This window comes from Hemitrygon akajei, chromosome 6, assembly GCF_048418815.1.
Source record: "Hemitrygon akajei chromosome 6, sHemAka1.3, whole genome shotgun sequence".
Lineage (NCBI taxonomy): Eukaryota > Metazoa > Chordata > Chondrichthyes > Myliobatiformes > Dasyatidae > Hemitrygon > Hemitrygon akajei.
Genome location: NC_133129.1, coordinates 136,543,084 through 136,562,731, shown reverse-complemented (window position 1 = coordinate 136,562,731; position 19,648 = coordinate 136,543,084). Strand labels below are relative to the sequence as shown.

The 19,648-nt window shown below is 41.5% G+C and overlaps 1 protein-coding gene across 1 annotated transcript; it reads right to left on the bottom strand.

Annotated features, from left to right (window-relative positions):
• Positions 1–1,745: 1,745 nt before the first annotated feature.
• Positions 1,746–18,365, bottom strand: LOC140728764 (spexin prohormone 2-like). Its single transcript, XM_073047717.1, has 5 exons — positions 18,244–18,365; positions 13,816–13,887; positions 13,677–13,734; positions 11,808–11,879; positions 1,746–3,115 (listed from the first exon to the last, which is right to left on the bottom strand). Exons 1-5 carry the CDS (start codon positions 18,301–18,303, stop codon positions 3,030–3,032), a joined length of 348 nt encoding a protein of 115 aa, XP_072903818.1. The 5' UTR covers positions 18,304–18,365; the 3' UTR covers positions 1,746–3,029.
• Positions 18,366–19,648: the final 1,283 nt, after the last annotated feature.

Genomic DNA, 19,648 nt, shown 5'->3' with positions numbered 1-19,648 from the left:
ATGCCGTTTGCGATGAAACGGAAAGGAGGGGGTCGAGCGGCGGAGCGGCTTTGGATCCGAGCGAAATCTGCTTTTAAATGCCGTTTGCGATGAAACGGAAAGGAGGGGGTCGAGCGGCGGAGCGGCTTTGGATCCGAGCGAAATCTGCTTTTAAATGCCGTTTGCGATGAAACGGAAAGGAGGGGGGGAGCGGCATTACGCGAGCGGCTTTGGATCCGAGCGAACTCTGCTTTTAAGTTAAAGGTATCAATAACTTTTCCTGGTAGGCTGCAGTATATATATTTTTTACCAGTCGTTAGGAGATATTGGAATGTTGTTCAGTAAAGAAGTATACGCAACGTATATTTAAAAGTAGCCGCGTACGGGCACGGTTCGAAAAAAAGCATTTGCAATATGTATTTGTTTTTGTTACCATATGGATTTAATTAAAAGTTAAAAAAATCCTCACGTGTAATATCTTTCTGTGTAAATATCTCATATTACAACGTGGGACACCTGCGGCCGAAAATCCGGTGCGGCCTAAAATCCGGTGCGGCCTTTACATTTAAAAAAATGATTTTATTTCTAAAATTAGTGCCAGCGGCTAAAAATCAGGTGCGCTCTGTAGTCCGGAATCTACGGTACATATTACATCATCTACTTGTAAACCTGCAGGCTCATCCTCAGCTCTGTCATACCGGTTCTCATCCCCCTGCCATGTTGGTTTAAGTCACTCCCAACAGCTGTAGCAAACCTGCCCACAAGGATATTGGTCTCTTTGGATTCAAGTTCAACCTCTCCCTTTTGTACAAGTCACACCTGCCCCAAAAGAGGTCCTAATGATCCAGAAAGCCTGTTGAGCTAAAGCCTTACCACTCTGACCCAGAACACGCTGATGATATCCTCTCTGCTAGGGACAGTACCCCTCTTTAATGGAGATTGGGTTTTTAAAGCTCATCGCCAGACTGGTGTGGAAATAATTTTATTGCGTCTCCGCAGTACTTCAATCACAGCCACTTGTTGAAAAAACTTACTGCTTTTTAAAGCTCTTCACTGGACTTGCATGGGAACACAAGAATATATGAAGATAATTAGTCACCTTATCCGGTTTGGGTAGAAAGGTTATTCAACCTCATTGTGCAGAGAAGGGGACATGCATAAAGGTTACAGAAGCAAAATGTTGGTTAGAAGCTTGAAGACAATTGCTGACTTCAGGATAAAATTGACACTTCATTTAGCAAATAGGGATTTTCTGCAACTATTCAGAAGACAAATGGAAGTGTTTCTGAGTAGGGCAAGTGATATTGTATAAGTTAGCCATTCCAGCATTTTCAGGAAGTGCTGCAAACTCTCGGCAGGTATATCAAAACTAGACTTCATGTCTTCAGCCCACATCTCAAAACTAGTCTTTAAATCTGTGTTGGTGATTTTTCATGGTTTTTACAGAAATATGATTATTCCAAATCTACTTTTTTAATTTACCCCTAAAATCATTGGATTTCTGGTGCAAAAAGTCAATCATTGACCCCAATTGCTTCGCTCAGTAACAACAATTATCTAGAAGAATACAACACCCTAAACCACTGGTTAGTTGTTAAGCTCTTGTTGTTACTCTGTTTAGATAACATAGCTAGGCAAGCTGGTGTCAAACAAACTTTAAGGGTTTTTTTTTGGAAAAATACCAGGATGTGACACTGAGCATGGAATTTATCCAGTGAACTAAAAGGAGCTTCTCTGTGGTGTTAAATAAAACCCAACACATACAGTGCTGTAAATATGGTTATTTATTATAATTAACCTTGTAATTATAAACAACTGATGAGATGCTTTTCCTTCATGTAATACAATGGCAATACATCAATATTCTTCACGTTTTGAAAAAGCATATTCCATCATTTTGTGATGTAGGTCACATGTGGCCATCAGTGAGATGGTGCATTTCAAATCTATCTTCAAGCCTGGATTTTTTTGGGGGGAGCAAGAAGTAAGAACAATAATTTTTCAGAAACAATATAAGAAGATCATTATTATAATAGATTCGGTAGTGATGAACAAGAATTTGGCAAAAAAAAAGCGATTGGGTTAAATTCCTCAGCTATCACTTCTGTTCCAATATCACATCCCAGATGTCACAGTCTATTGTGGTGCAACTTAAGAACAAGGATTCAAATTCAGCGCATTTAACAACATCCAGGTACGTTTAGAAAACACCCTACTCAGTGGTGCATTATGGAAAATAGATTGACTGAGTTTGATAGAGATGGTGCTTAGGAGCTGGTTTAGGTGGTTTGGTTGAAATGACCAAACCATTTCAAATAACTGTTAATTCTGGAATGATGTTAACTCAACTACTGAGATACAGATCATAGTAAAACCTCAAAATAACCATCATCCATTAAGAAATATAATTTCCCCATCAATACAGCTCTGTATTGTGTTCATGTGATGCTTGGACGTCTTTGCCTCAATTTTCCACCCAGAAATCCATTCCACATATTGATCACTTTGAGCAAGTACGACCTACTGAGATCAATTCCTCCATCCAGTCTGAAGATGTTCCTATTGTTGTAAGTTTAAAGTGAAACAGATTACTGGAATTACTTTGCTCTATTCTCAAATATGAAATACTTCTACTATCAGCTTCTGCAATTAAGACCATAAACGAAGGAATAAAATCTTTAACATTCTTTGCTCATAATTTCTTTTGTTATAGTAATTAGTCACATGCCTTATGAGCCATAATTGGGTTAATATCAGTCTTCTTGACCCACTGCTAAATGTTGTAATTGAAAAAAAGATAGGAAAAAAGGAAATATGTAATATAGTTGGCCCAATAACTATTTTGTTCTGATACAACCATTTGTTCAACTTAGAGCCAATTTTTCTACCAACAGTATTTTTCTGTACAATGCTTACATACTCATGACTGTTGCACACAAAACCTTTAGATCTTCTCTCACCCACCCATAAATTAAGAATGCTTCATGAAGTTTAACTATACTAGAATGAGCGTTTGTCCATATATTGCATTAGGTCATTCAAAAAATATTCTACTTCATATTCATTGGATTGATATTTTTAGCATTTGTTGGTTTCCAGTGATCATGGTCTCCAAGAGCTTGTGTCCTTTTGTAATCTGGAAAAGGAGAAAGATTTGAAACAGTTTCGAATGAAACAACTGTAGCACTTATTAAATTACTCACAAGTTGTTTTCATGTTCCACTTCTCATCAATCCAAAAGAGCAACTTGGATTCTAGTGAGCTTCTCTCACATTATAAAATATTATGTGGGAGAGGCTCACTCAAAAGATGGAGGTTCAAGGAATTAAGGCTGTTTCCATCAAATGCATATATCACCCATCCAACATACAGGTGACCTCCATGTTACAGAGGATTTAATCCTAATAGATTAGGTAACATATTTTGAAACAAATGCATTAATATAAAATAAAGTGACGGCAGGATTAGCACCAATTCCCAACTGCCTTTAACAATTAATACCGCTAAAGATGATTGCACCCTAATTTGTATGGCACCAGGATGCAGTAACAAATGACAGTCTCACAATTCCAGACATCCCACCCTGTAAAAACTCATTTCAAGGGAGGTAGCATCACCACCCCCCGCAACCCCATATCCCACTACTCCTTCTTCCCCCCCCCCCCCCCCCCGTCCCCCAGTCAACCTCCAAGGGTGTATGTATACAGGACATGTGATTATGAAAGAACACAACAATTTATTATATTATCATGGAATTGTTTTTTTATTCTATTACAAATTTAAGCAAGTCTACAGGGAGTTTGGCCTCATTACATAGGACATCAATAGAGTAGCGCCTTAGCAGCTAGCCAGCTAGTTTAAATAATGTTAGCTATGTCAATGAATGAATGACACCTGTTAAACCCACCTCAACATGTCTTTTACAGTCATTTAACCCACCATGGGCAATAGAAAAGTCACTGTTGCAAACAGTGCAGCGAGCAACACTGTCATTATTTTTGACCCCTATTAGGCAGGGATACACTTTAGTGTAGTCTGGGGTGAAGTACGTTTATATTTTCTTTTTTTGGAACACTCTGCCATGGCCCTGCAGGACACTAAACTGAACTGATGGACAATGAAAGAGAGAGAGAGGTCGACTATAAAGCCCGCCCACAGAGAAAGCTCATAGGTCTGCTTAGCACAAAGAGAGTCCAATCAGGATGCTCCCTCTGTCACTCTCTCGCTATGTCTGTCACTCGCTCTCTCTGTCTTTCTCTCTCTCCCTCTCGCTCGCCTGCTCTCAAAACAATTGATTTCCTGGATATTGTATATAATTTATGGGCATCAGGGAGCTGATATCAATATGCGGGAGATTCCCTGAACTTCCGGGAGAGGTGGGATATCTACAATTCCAACCTTTTGCTGCAGCACTCAAAGTTCTTCCACTGAACCAGGAGGCGTCATGTGAATATTTGATGCAATAAGCTCAAAAATGTATTTCTGACCCTTCACAGTTATCCTTAGTGCAATAATGCTGAAGTAAATTAACAGAAAATATATTGTACGTAGTTATTTTGCAATAAAAAAGATGAGGGGGGGGGAAGAGAGAGTGTGAAGAACTTGCCACTTAGAATGGAACGTATTGGCCTCAATTGCTTCAAACACAGAGTTAGCTAAGATTATGATTAATTGCCAGATAACTTGGAGTACTGTGTTCAGTTCTGGTCCCCTCACTACAAGAAGGATGTGGATACTATAGAGAGAGTGCAGAGGAGATTTACACGGATGTTGCCTGGATTGGAGAGCATGCCTTATGATAATCAGTTGAGTGAACTTGGCCTTTTCTCCTTGGAGTGACAGAGGATGAGAGGTGACCTGATAGAGGTGTATAAGATGATGAGAGGCATTGATCATGTGGATAGCCAGAGGCTTTTACCCAGGGCTGAAATGGCTAACATGAGGGGGCACAGTTTTAAGGTGCTTGGAAGTAGGTACAAGGGTGTTGTCAGAGGTAAGATTTTCACACAGAGAGTGGTGGGTGCGTGGAATGCACTGCCAATGAAGTTGGTAGAGGCGGATATGACAGAGTCTTTTAAGAGAGCCTTAGATAGATACATGGAGCTTAGAAAAATAGAAGGCTATATGGTAGAGTAACGATAGATAGATAAGTAGGTGGTCGGCACAACATTGTAACGTGCTGCAGATTTCTATGATTCTGTGAACTATCCTCATGAAGGAGCTGTGTTAACAGCTCAGCACTGGCACTCACTGAATGAATTAAGTCTCACAAATTAAAACAAAAAAAATTCTATTATTGTACTTTTTTGACACACTGGGTAGCAACTTAAACCAAAAACAGTGGTAGTTATACGATAGAGAAGCAGAATTAGGCCATTTGGCCCATCACATCTGCTCCACCATTTCATTACGCCTTCTACTTGTATCCCTTCATGTCCTGACTAATCAGCCCTAAACATATGTAAAGATTTGGCCTCCACAGCCACCTGTGGCAACAAATTCCACAGATTCACCACTCTCTGGCTAAAGAAATTCCTCCTCATCACCCTTTGAAAAGACGCCCCTCAATTCTGAGGCTGTGTCCTCTGGGTCTAGATTCTCCCATCACAAAAAAAATCCTCTCCACATCCACTCTATCAAGGCCTTTCAACATTCGATAGGTTTCAGTTAGTACAACCCTCATTCTTCTGAATTCTAGTGAATACAAGCCCAGAGCCATCAACCACTCTTCATATGACAAGCCATTCAAACCTGGAATCATTTATGTGAACCTCCTTTGAACCCTCTCCAGTGTCAGCACATCCTTTCTAAGATAAAGAGCCCAAATCTGCTCATAATACTCCAAGTGATGCTTCGCCAATGCTTTATAAAGCCTCAAGATTACATCCTTGCCTTTATATTCTAATCCTCTTGAAATGAATGCTAACATTGCATTTGCCTTCCTCACCATAGACTCAACCTGCAAATTAAACTTTAGGGAATCCTGCACAAGAACTTCCAAGTCCCTTTGCACCTTAGATTTTTGAATTTTTTCTCCACTTAGAAAAAAATCTATCCTTTTATTTCTTCTACCAAAATGCATGACCAGACACTTCTCAACACTGTATTCCATCTGCCACTTCTTTACCCATTGTCTTAATCTGTCTAAGTCCTTCTGTAGCCTCTCTACTTCCTCAAAACTACCTGACCCTCCACCTTTCTTCATATTGCCTGCAAACTTTTCACCAAGGCCATCAATTCCATCATCCAAATTACTGACATGAAAGATAAAAAAAGTGATCCCAAAACAGACCCCTGGAGAACATCACCAATTACCCGCAGCCAACCAGAAAAGGCTCCCTTTATTCCCACTCTTTGCTTCCTGCCAATCAGCCACTGCTTTATCCATGCTAGAATCTTTCCTGTAATAAATACCATGGGTCCCTAACTTGTTAATCAGCTTCATGTGTGGCACCTTGTCAAAGGTCTTCTGAAAATCCAAGTACACAACATCAAACAATTCTCCTTTGTCTATCCTGCTTGTTATTTCTTCAAAGAATTCCAACAGATTTGACAGGTAAGATTTTCCCTTGAGGAAACCATACTGACCACATCCTTAACAAATGACTCCAACATCTACCCAACCACTGAGGTCAGACTAACTTGCCTACAGTTTCCTTTATTCTGCCTGTCTCCCTTCTTGAAGAGTGGAGTGACATTTGTAATTCTCCAGTCTTCCAGAACCATTCCAGAAACGTGATTCTTGAAAGATCACTTCTAATGTCTCCATGATCTCTTCAGCCACCTCTTTCAGAACCCTGGGGTGTACACCACCTGGTCCAGGTGATTCATCTAACTTTAGACTTTTCAGTTTCAAAAGAACCTTCTCCCTAGTAATGGCAACTTCACACACTTCTGACACTTGACTCTTTGCTAGTGTCTTCCACAGTGAAGACTAATGTAAAATACTTATTCAGCTTGTCTGCCATTTCCTTGTCCTCCATTACTACTTCTCCAGCATCATCTTTTACATCTTTTACATATCTAAAGAAACTTTTGGTATCCTCTTTAATATTATTGGCTAGCTTAGTTTCATATTCCATCTTTACCTTCTTAATGACTTTTTGAGTTGACTTCTGTTGGGTTTTAAAAGCTTCCCAATCCTCTAACTTCACAAAAACTCTAGACATTGCTGCTCTGCCATCATTCCTGGTAGTGTTCTTTTCCAATCAATTCTGGCCACCCCCTCTCTCATGCCTCTGTAATTCCCTTTGCTCCACTGTAATACTGATATATCTGATTTTAGCTTTTCCTTCTGAAATTTCATGGTGAATTTGATCTTATAATGATCACTTCCCCTAAAGGTTCTTTTACCTTAAGCTCTCTAATCAATTCTGATTCATTACACAACACCCAATCCAGAATATCTGAACCTCTAGTGGGCTCAATCATGAGCTGCTCTGAAAAGCCATCTCATAGGCACTCTACAAATGCCCCCTCTTGCGATCCAAGCAGATTCAAGCAGATTTTCCCAATCTATCTGCATACCGAAATCCCCCATAACTATTGCAACATTGCCTTTTTGGCATCATTTTCTATCTGCCGTTGTAATTTGTAGAACACCTCCTTACTAATGTTTGGGGATCTGTATGCAACTCCCATCAGGGTCTTTTTACCCTTGCAGTTCCTTAGCTCTGCTCACAACGATTCAGCATCTTCTGGCCCTATGTCACTTCTTTCTAATGACTTGATTTAATTTTTTACCAATGAAGCAACACCACCCCCTCTGCCTGCCTGCCCATCCTTTTGATACAGTGTGTATCCTTAGATGTTAAGCTCCCTGCTGTGATCTTCTTTCAGCCATGATTCAGTGATGCCTACAATATCATACGTGCCAATCTGTAACTGTCCCACAAGTTCATCTACCTTATTCCATATACTATATGCATTCAAATATGACACCTGTATTCACCCTTTTCAATTTTGTCTGCCTTTTACATTTCAGCTTTGCCCTATCAACGGCCTCTCCTTGCTAGGAGACTCACTACACACTGCCTCTGTTTTTGAACCAACTACCTCATCCTCAGCACTATCACTCCAGTTCCCACTCCCGTGCCAAATTAGTTTATACCCTTCCCAATAACTCTAGCAAACCTGTCAGAAAGGGTATTGGATTCCTTCGGGTTCAGGTGTAATCCATCCCTTTTGTACAGGCCACACCTTCCCCAGAAGAGATCCCAATGCTCCATAAATCTGAGCCCTTGACCCCTGCACCAGTTCCTCAGCCAAGCATTTACCTTCCAAATCCTCTTCTTACCCTCACTGACACATGGCACAGGCAGCAATCCAGAGAATACCACAATGGAGGTCCTGTTTCTTAGCTTTCAAACTAGCTCCCTAAAATCGCTCATCAGGACCTCCTCACCTTGTCTATCTATGTCATTGGTGACAATATCTACCAAGGCTTTTCTCGGACCAATGTTCCCCATGGTGCGAGACCCTAGGACAAGAGGGCACAGCCTCTGGGTAGAGGGGTGCCCTTTCAAAACAGAGATGCGGAGAAATTTCTTTACCCAAAGGGTGGTGAATTTGTAGAAGCCAAGTTGTTGGGTGTATTTAAGGCAGAGATTGATAGCTTCTTGATTGGACATGACATCAAAGGTTATAGGGAGAAGGATGGGAACTGGATTAACATGATTAAATGGCGGAGCAGACTCGATGGGCCAGATGGCCTAACTCTGTTCCTATGTCTTATGGTCTTATGGTCTAAGACTTCTGGCACCCTCACTCTTGAGAATGCAATAGACATGATCTGAGACATCCCTGATCCTGGGACCAGGAAGGCAACATAGCATCCAGGTGTCTCTGTCACGTCCACAGAACCTCATCTCTGTTCCTCTGACTATGGAATCTCCTAGGAACACTGCAGTCCTCTTCAGCTCTCTGCTCTTCTGAGCCAAAACACCAGACTCAGTGCCAGAGAACCCAGTCACTGTAGCTCCCCCCGATGGGTTATCCCTTTCAATATATCTAAAGTTGTATACTTATTATTGAGGCATGCTGTGTACTGGCTGTGAATTTCCCTTCCATCTCCTGGCAGTCACCCAGCTGCCTGTGTCCTGCAACCTAGGGGTGACTACCTGCCTGTAGCTCCTATCTATCACCTCCTCATTCTCCTGTATGAGCCGAAGGTGTTCAAGCTGCAGCTCCAGTTCCTTAACACGTTCTCTCAGGAGGTGCAGCTCAGTGCACCTGGTGCAGATGTGTTTATCCAAGAGATTGGAAGTCTCCCAGACTTCCCACATCCTACACACAATACAAAACACTGTTCCAGAGTCATTCTCACTACACTACTTATGCCCTAACAGACAAGGAATGAACAAATAAGAACAGAAAGAGAGAAACTAAACAGATACTTTACCTCGCCCAAGCCTGATCTTGCCTAAGCTTGATGAGCCGAAGCCTCTCTAAACACTAGCACACTCAAAAGAAGGGCTGCTCCACCTGCACTGGTGTTACTTTTATTCGCCCTTTCTGATGAAGGTCTGTTGGTGGTGTAGTAGCATCCACACCGGACCTCAGGGAGAAAAGTCCCGGGTTCGAATCCGGCCGACTCCTTGCAGGGTTTCCATCTGTGCTAGGTTGAGCGTCAAGCTAGCAACACGGCCTCGTAAAACAGACAAACGGTAAAAAAATGGCAAGGTTGCCACCCGATGCACCAAACAAGACGCAGGGAGGAACTTCAACCTTCTAATGAATCTGTCTCATTGATTGGTCACTGCCCAAATTAGAGAAACTGCTGTGAAGCACTGCCTTTTAATCTCGATTGCAGACGATTGAAAAGACAGGTCTATTTACACACTCCCTTCTCGCTGATTGGTTGCAGCTCAACTCTGGAGCAGAATTGAATGCAGCCACTTCTCAAACACTGAGGTCAAGCTAACTGGCTTATAATTTCCTTTATTATGCCTCCCTCCCCCTTACAGAGTGGAGTGACATTTGCAAGATTCCAGTCCTCTGGAACCATTCTACATGGAAACATGGAAACATAGAAAACCTACGGTGTCATGGCTCAAAGGGCCAGAAGGGCCTACTCTACACTGTATAAGATAAAATAAATAAATAAATTATCTATCCTGTGCCTGGAAACCTCAGCCATTGTTGTCCTGCTGACATCCCTGCTAGTGTCCCTTTCCAGTCAGCTTTGGCCAACTCCTCTCTTTCATGCCATTGCAATCCTCTTTACTCCACTGTAAGGCATTAGTAATAATCTTTCAAAAATCATTGGATTCTGGCATGGTGTCATAGGACTAGAAAACTGCAAATGTCGTTCTACTCTTCAAGAAAGGAGGAAGGCAGCAGAAAGGGAATAATAGACCAGTTAGTCTGACCTCAGTGGTTGGAAGGATATTGGAGTCAATTGATAAGGATGAGGTGATGGAGTACTTGCTGAGACAGGACAAGATAGGATAAAGGCAGCATGGCTTCCTTATAGGAAAATCTTGCCTGACAAACCTGTTGGAATTCTTTGAGGAGATCACAAATAGGATGAATAAAGGGGATGCAGTGGATGTTGTATATTTGGACTTTCAGAAGGCCTTTGACAATGTGTCACACATGAGGCTGCTTACTTAGTTAAGAGCCCATGGTATTACAAGAAAGTTACTGGCATAGCTGATTGGTAGGAGGCAGCAAATGTGAATAAATGGATTCTTTTCTAGTTGGCTGCCAGTGAGTAGTCGTGTTCCGCAGGGGTTGGTGTTGGGACCACTTCTTTTTATGCTGTATATAAATAATTTAGATGACGGAATAGGAGCTTTATTGCCAAGTTTGCAGATGATAGGAAGATTGGTGGAGGGGTAGGTAGTGTTGAGGAAACAGGTTCGCTGCAGAAGGATTTAACAGATTAGGAGTATGCGGAAGAAAATGGCAAATGAAATATAATGTTGGAAAATACATGGTCGTGCATTTTAGTAGTAGAAAAAATATGCAGGCTATTTTCTAAATGGGGAGAAAATCCAAAACTCTGAGATGAAAGGGTACTTGGGAGTCCTTGAGCAGAACACCCTAAAGGTTAACTTGCAGTTTGAGTTGATGGTGAGGAAGGCAAATGCAACACTAGTATGCATTTGGAGAGGTCTAGATTACAGGAGCAGGGATGTGATGCTGAGGCTTTATAAGGCACTGATGAGGCTTCACCTTGAGTACTGTGAACAGTTTTGGGCTCCTCATCAAATAAAAGATGTGTTGGCATTGGAGAGGGTTCAGAGGAGGTTCATGAGGATGATCCTAGGAATGAAAGGGTTATCATACGAGGAGCGTTTGATGGCTCTGGGTCTGTACTCGCTGGAATTTATAAGGATGAAGCGGGATCTGATTGAAACCTTTCGAAAGGCCTGGACAGAGTAGATGTGGAAAGAATGTTTCCCATGGTGGGGGAGTCTAGGACAAGAGGGCTCAGCCTTAGGATAGAGAGGGATCCATTTAAAAACAGAGATGCAGAGAAATTTCTTTAGCCAGAAGGTGGTAAATTTGTGGAATTTGTTACCATAGGCAGCTGCTGAAGGCAAGGTCTTTTGGGTGTATTTAAGGTGGAGATGGATAGGTTCTTGATTGGAAAAGGCTGGGAGTGGGGCTGAGGAGGGGTAAAAAGGATCAGCCATGATTGGATGGTGGAGCAGGCTCGATGGGCTATATGGTCTAATTCTACTCCTATGTCTTATGGTCTTTCTGACTTTAGCTTCTCCCTCTCAAACTGCAGAGTGAATTCTATCATATTATAATCACTGCCTCCTAAGTGTTCCTTTACTTTAAGAGTCAAAGGCTGATATACAGAAAATATACTCTACCTCCAAGGAGAAGATTCCAGGAGTTTATTTTAGAGTTATAAGAACCATTATCTCCAGTAGATCTCCTCCCATCTGGAAAAAAAACAATACCAGATTGAACTTAGATTTTAGTATTCACTGAGGATTCTTTTCATAGGAATTCTTGACCATCAGAGTCTCTATCAGTCTGGTCTGTGATGTCCTTAGTATTAGTATAGGTGTTAGCTCTGGGATATGGAATTCTTTTCCAAATCTGTCAAATACATACATTATACATTTCAATATATTAATGTTTCTTTTGCAGTAACTCTAAGGGCAAACAAAATCTAGAGATATAAAATAGTTCACTTGCAATATAAAATGCTTGCCCTCTGTTCCAAAAGTATTGTATATTTGAAGAAGGGGAAAGTGTGACCATTTCCCCTGTGGCATTATTCCCCCATGAGAGCTACTGACTAGCACAGTAAAACAGATTGTGGCAAATGTCTTTTTTACTTCTTAAAGAAGTCTGAATCTGCCATTAAACTAAACGCATACTGTGTAGATACAACAAACCAAGCTGTACAAGTAAATTAAATAGTTTTTTGTTGGAATAAACCTGCATTACAACATTGGTTGATGGTCAGACTACTATCACCATTCACAAAGACAACCAATGCTATTACCTGTTAGTGGAAGGATCCATGGTGTGGAGAATAAACATGAAGAAGAGAAGAACAGAGGTTTATAGCTTTGTAGAACATTTTTTGAATTTCTGATTATCATACATAACTTTGCTACCTCTTCTCAACCCGGACAGCAACTAACTAGTTACATTGATTCTTGTGCTTGAAAACTGATAATTCAGAAAGATTTATAACATCAAATCATTACACAGTGAGTCTACTCTGGAAAGGACACGTGTGTGCACACCGGACACAGTCTGAGAAGCCATCCCAGATGAAGTCAATTATTTCAGCTTCTTCCCCTCTGCCATCCAATTTCTGAATGGACATTGAACCCATGAACACTATCTCACTATTTTTTTATTTCTATTTTTGCACTATTTATTTAATGTAACTGTTTTATATATATTTACTGTAATGTTTTTTCTATTATATATTTAATTGTACTGCTACTGCAAAGACAACAAATTTCATGACGTGCTCGCTATATTAAACCTGATTGTGATTCCGATTCTGATCAATTATTTTCTTATGCCTCTGTCAATGAATCAATGCAGCTTCTGGAAAAGAGATGATGTCCTCCTGACAATCTTAAAAACCTCCCTGGTCCTGATTATAAAGCCACCAGAGGGAAGGCTGACATTGATACTGCAGCGTTATTAAGCAACAATAAATTATTTCACTCTTCTGGGAGTCATTCACCATTCTCACTCTGAGAATCCAAAAGTGATCCTACCTTCTTTAGAGTAATGCATTAAGAATATTAGGTAATAGTTCAAGGAAAATTGTGCATTTTAATACCCATATCACTGATATACTTCATGAAGTTGTAACTTAATCATCCAAACTTCAATAAAGTCGGGATGGATAACTGTTATTTCATAATTGAGAAGGTGATTAGGGTGACACATGAGTATACAAGAGGTCCGTTCACTTAGCTGGGTATGAGATGTACTGTACTCATGCACACTCCAGCTCTCGTGTTGTTCTGTGCAATGACTGGGAATTTTCAGAGTCATAGGGAATGACAGCACAGACACAGACCCTTTGGCCCATTTAGTTCATGCTGAACTGTTATCCTACATAGTCCCATTGACCCACACCAGTATTATCGCCCTCCATACCCCTCCCATCCATGTATTTATCAAAAATAGGATAATCAATTTCAATATTGAAATTCAAGTTGTTTAATATTTAAACAGTGTTATTTATTTTTGCCACTTACATCGTCCTTTAAGATACAGCATGGACTGTGGACCCCAGTTTCCTGGTGTAACTTTGCTCTAAGGAAGAAAAACATCCACAGTATAAATGCAAATCACAACTGTATCTTAAATAGTTTGGATTCTGTTTCAGGATCTCACCTTGGGAGTGCAACAGGACTCCACCACCAGAAAGGTAATTAAGATAACACAGATAACTGCCATCTTGGATTTCTGTGGAAGAGAATTGAAAGAAACAGCATGAGAGAGTCTCTGAGATTTGTAAGGTGCTTTGCCACACCAACACAGCAGACAACCAGTATGCAAACAACAACAAACAGAGCAAATACAAAAAGTAAGAAAAAAATGAAATAATAATAAATAAGCAATAAATATTGAGAACCTGAATTGAAGAGTCCTTGAAAGTGAGTCCATGGGTTTTGGAAACAGTTCAGTGATGGGGCAAGTGGAGTGAACACCTTTTTTTCAAGAGCCTGATGTCTGAGGTGCAATAACTGTTCCTGAACCTGGTGGTGTGAGTCCTGAGGTTCCTGTACCTTCTTTCTGATGGCAGCAGTAAGAAGAGAGTATGACCTGGGTGGTGAGTGTCCCTGATGATGGATGCTGCATTTCTATGACAACGCTCCATGTAGGTGTGCTCAGTGGTGGGTAGGACTTTACCTGTGATGGACTGGGCCATATCCACTACTTTCTGTAGGATTTTCCATTCAGGGGCATTGGTGTTTCCATACCAGGCTGTGATGCAGGTATGGATCAATCCACCATCTATCTGTAGAAGTTTGTTGAAGTTTTAGAAGACATGCCACATCATCGGAAACTCCTAAGGAAGTAGAGGTGCTGACGTGTTTTCTTCATAATTGCACTTATGTGCTGGGCCCAGGACAGGTCCTCAGAAATTTATAACACCAAGGAATTTGATGTTGCTGACCCTCTCCACCTCTTGATCTCCCAAAGAGAATTGGCTCATGGACCTCTGGTTTCCTCCTCCTGAAGTCAATAATTAACTCCTCGGTCTCGCTGACATTGAGTGAGAGGTGGTTGTTATGGCACCACTCAGTCAGATTTTCAATCTCTCTCCTATATGCTGATTCATCACCACCTTTGATTCTGCCTATGACAGTGATGTCGTCAGCAAACTTAAATAGTTACCTTACAAAAAAAAATCAAGTTGTCAAAATGTACAGCTGATAAAATGTCCAACTGATGCAGTATCAATGAGAGGAAGTTAGATTCCTGTTTTGAGTGGGATTAATCATCAAGCTATTTGCTTCTTTTTCTGCACAAGGTTTCATTTCCCCAGTGTCCCATGCGGGGGCTTATTTTCATCTATTTACCTCTAAAAACAGTTTGCTTTACGTGCTTAAATCACAACAGTGGGGGCTGGCTAGTTATTGACTAGCCAGCTGAGTCTCTCTCACCGTCCCGGACCATGTGCAATCTCAAGTGGAATCGCTGGATTTCCCGAAGCCTGGATAATGCCCCATCACAGACAACAGTGAACACATAGACCTCAGTTTAATCATTCCCATAAGATTCAAATGCAGATATTTAAGAAATCCTGATTTAAAAAAGTGCTAACTCACTTAGCTGAGCTGAATTCCAACTGACACATTAACCACAACGTAGTATCAGTGCAAAATTCAAACTCCATTTCTCAGCTTGTAGTTAGCTGAGGAAGCACCACTGGTTACCATTTGTTTTACCACAGCCTTTCTCTTTATGAAAAAGAAAATCTTTTATGTGCACTTTGTAAGCACAGGAAATCCTGCAGAAGCTAGAAACACACACAAATTGCTAGCAGGACTCAGCAGGCCAGGCAGCTTCTATGGAAATGAATATTTCCATATAGGTCTATGTTTCAGACCGAGATCCTTCCTCAGGATTGGAAAGGAAGGGGGAAGAAACCAGAATAAGACGGATGGGAGATGGCGAGTAGGACAAGTTAGAGGGTGATAGGTGAAGCCAGGTGGAAGCGAGAGAGAGGATGAAGGAAGGAGCTGGGAGGTGATAAGCGGAAAAGGCAAAGGGCTGGGAAAGGAGGAATCTGATAGGAGAGGAGAGTGGATCATGGGAGAAAGGTAAGGAAGAGGAGCACCAGGGAAAGGTGATAGGCAGGTGAGGAGAAGTGGTAAGAGGCCAGAGTGAGAAATAGAAGAGGGAAGTGGGGAGGGAAATTACCAGAAGTTGGAGGAATTGATGTTCATGCCATCAGATTGGAGGCTATCCTGATAGAATACAAGGTGTTGCTCTTCCAACTGAGAGTTGCCTCACCCTGGTAGAAGAGCAAGCCAAGGACCAACATGTCGGAACAGGAATGGGGATAGGATTTGAAATGGCTGACCACCATTTCAAAGGGGAGATATGTGTCAGAAGTGGACCAAGTGAATTAAAGGGAAGGGTGAAAATTGGAGGAAAAGTTGACGAAATTGACAAGCTCAGCATGGGTGCATGAAGCAACACCAATGCAGTTGACAGTGTAGCATAGAAAGAGTTGGGGAGCATTACCAGAGAAGGCTTGAAACATGGACCGTTCCACATAGCCAATGAAAAGACAGGCCATGTGGGTACCCATGGCTACACCTTGAGTTTGGAGTAAGTGCGAGGAGGTAAAAGAAAAATTGTTGAGGGTGAGGACCAGTTCCACCAGATGGAGGAGGAGGTAATCCAATGGAACTGGTCAGGATTGTTATCAAGAAAGAAGTGGAGAGCCTTAAGACTTTCTTGATGGTGGATAGAAGTGTATAGAGACTGGACATCCATAGTGAAAATGAGGCAGTCAGGGCCAGGGAATTGAAAGTTGTTGAGGAGATTGAGAGGATGTGAAGTGCTGCAGATATAGGTGGGAAGTGACTGAACCAAAGGGGACACCCCCTTTGTCTGCAGGCTTGACAGGTGAGATTGGGATTGGTGCAGAGAGAGTGGAGGGCCCTGCGTTCAGAGGGAGAAAGGTTCGAAGAGGAGAGAGGCATGCTGAAGTTGAGCCAGTTGATGATGCATTGGCAATTAGAGATGAAAAGATCCAGAGCGGGTAGAGAACTAGAGCAGGGTGTCCAAGAAGAGGAGGAGGGTTGGAGATGCGAGAAGGGGTCATCAGTGCAGGGTGGGGAATTGTTGCAGTATCACACAAGAAAAACAAGTTTCAATTGGCACAATTGTCACCTTGCAACTTAGTCAGTATTGAGGAAAAGGTAACACCAATTGGAAAAAGACCAGCAAAATGGAGCACAGTTTGCTTCCAGAGTCACCATAAAGCAAGTAACATACAATGACGGCTTGGGAATGAAGTAATAGGCTATCATGTGATACATTAAAAACAAGTATGATACCACCTGCTTCACTGGTCCACCGTTAACACTGATAACTTCCACTGTAGACATGCATATCTGATATAAACTCCAATCCATGTATACCCTACCCCTTATACCACTTCTCAGTGTTAGCACACTGCCACATACCTTGAGTCAGTCCCAGCATTCCATGCTGCCTTTGATGATAACTGAAAGTCTTGTTGAACAATCATTTATGGTTAATTGCACCCATAAAGAGCCCAGTTACTTTAAACACTTCCACAAAGTGATGGTGTTCTGCAGCATACATAAAGGCCCCTTGAGAAACAGAGGGATCTTGCGGTCCGCATCCATAGATCCTTCAAAGTTGCCATGAAATCTGACAGGCTGGTTAAGAAAGTGTATGGCATGTTGGCCTTTGTTAGGCAGGGAGTGAGTTCAAGAGCACAAGGTAATGTTGCATAACTCTGGTTAGACCACATTCTGAGCATGTGCAGTTCTGGTCACCTCATTATAGGAAGGATGTGGAAGCATTAAAGACAATGCGGGGAGATTTACCAGGATGTTGTCTGGATTAGAGAGCATGGTTTATAAGGATAGGTTGAGTAAGCTAGAGCTTTTCTCTTTGGAGAGGAGGAGGAGGATGAGAGTTACTTGATAGAGGTGTACAACATAATAAGAGATGAAGAAAGAGTGGACAGCCAAAGACTTTTTTCCAGGGTGGAGGGGGCTAATATGAGGGGGCATGACTTTAAGGTGTTTGGAGGAAAGTAGAGGGGGATATCAGAGGTAGGTCTTTTTTTTACACTGGTAGACGTGTGTAACACGCTGCCAGGGATGATGAGAGAGGCAGATACATTCCGGACATTTAAGAGGCTCTTAGATAGCTAGATGGATGGAAAAAAAATGATGGGCTCTGTTGGGAGGGAAAGGTTAGATCGATTGTGGAGTAGGTAAAAGGATGACAAAGAGCCTGTACTGTGTTCTATGTTCTATGCATGAGGGCGCATTCAGTTAATTGCGACGAGGTAAATTAGTTTGATTGTGTTGATGATACTTGAGGCAATATATCTTAGCTCTTTGAATTTCCACGAAATTTTCATTTCCTGAAATCGGAGAGGCGCTTTTTCAATGGTGCTAATACCTTCAACTCAACGCTGGAATCTTTCACCAGTAACTTTCTCATAAACCAGGATCCCAGCAACTGAGGGAAATCATGAGGAAGTAACAACTCAGTTTCGTCCCCGTGTCTCTTCATTCAAAATAAATCTAATCGCCTTACCATCATATTAGATCCCTTAATGATTTTGGCGCGGATGTCCTTCTGAAGACTGCGATTCATTCACTGTTGTCACATACACGCATCGCCTGCTCCACTCCTTGGTTGATCGCAGTGCGTTCCCCAGGGTCCTGGTGTCACAGGGATTTCTGTATCCGTCAACCAGGAAGGCAGGGGACAGCGAACTACCTATAAACCATCTCAACTTCGGCGCAAGGACGTCATCCTTCGCCCTACCTGCCAAATGACACATCACACCGTGGAATGTAAAGAGGCTAATTCGATTTTTCAAGGGTCTGTACAAATCCCGGCGAAGACAAAGAAAGGATGATGCTGTCAGTGTACACAGGCTGATGGATGAGCATGCTGAGGGAACTTACCCCAGATCAAAGATTACCAAACTAGTGGACAGACGTGAAGAAAATTCGCTTAAATTTTCGACCAGATGAAATTACGTGGATGTGCACAATGGAAAAGGTAACTAGATGGTAGAATCGAAATTAAACTGAGCAAGTTACATGAGATTATAAATTACATTGAATAAAGATACAAATTTGAATACAGAGTAAGTAATTTTATCGTCTGACTATGCTGATTATTGTATAAGCTCTTTTTGAAACGTTTAAATAGGAGTTTGGCAGATCCCTTAGATCAGAGAACATTCCACACAGTGCAAGGAATAGTGAGAAGTTGTACACCCATTGATAAAGTTCATATTACATTAGCTAATCAATATAGAATTTGATTAATGGAACAATGTTGGTTTCTGAATCAGATGTACACTGCTATGGCACGTGTCTGTGAATGCTTCATTTAACAATATTAAATATAGACTGTGACTGGGCCAGGATTCAAACAACAGTTAGCAGTTAATATAAGTCCTAAAAAAATATTTTAATATTTACTGCATACATTCAGTACACAAGTCAAATTCGACTGAGACAGAGTGAATCAGATTTCTCAAAGCATCAAACTACAATGCTGGAATCGCCACGACAACATCATGTGTCCATGGGAGTAAAACACTCTTTCCAGTTGGAATTCCAGACAGGATTCATTATCTGGTTTTGAGATAATATTAATAGAAATGATTAAAAGCTTGATCACAGTATCAGCTAGTACAGCGTCTCTTAAGAGAGAAGAGCGATGAGGAGTAGGGGCGAGCTTTAGAAAGTGAATTGCAGAGGTTAGGTCATTGGTTGCTGAGGTCATGGCTGCCACTGGTCGAGCAATCTTCACCTTCTTCACATGCCCACCAAAATCAGAGACTCTTTCACAGACCGGCACAAAGATCCTCACAGTAAACCGTGTTGGCAGGACTGGTAATCAGAAGGGCCCACAACCACACAGTGATGATTATATGGAATAGAAAGCCATGGAGAAATTGAAAAATATGAGAGAATTTTAA

What these genes read in the sequence shown, in the direction of transcription:
- LOC140728764 (XM_073047717.1), bottom strand. Translation starts at nt 18,303, where the DNA reads ATGAATCGCAGTCTTCAGAAGGACATCCGCGCCAAAATCATTAAGGGA. An exon ending in GCTGTATCTTAAAGGACGAT is followed by an intron (nt 11,880 to 13,676) that starts GTAAGTGGCAAA and finishes TTTTTTTTCCAG; the next exon opens with ATGGGAGGAGATCTACTGGA. An exon ending in CTGGAATCTTCTCCTTGGAG is followed by an intron (nt 3,116 to 11,807) that starts GTAGAGTATATT and finishes CTCCTTTTCCAG; the next exon opens with ATTACAAAAGGACACAAGCT.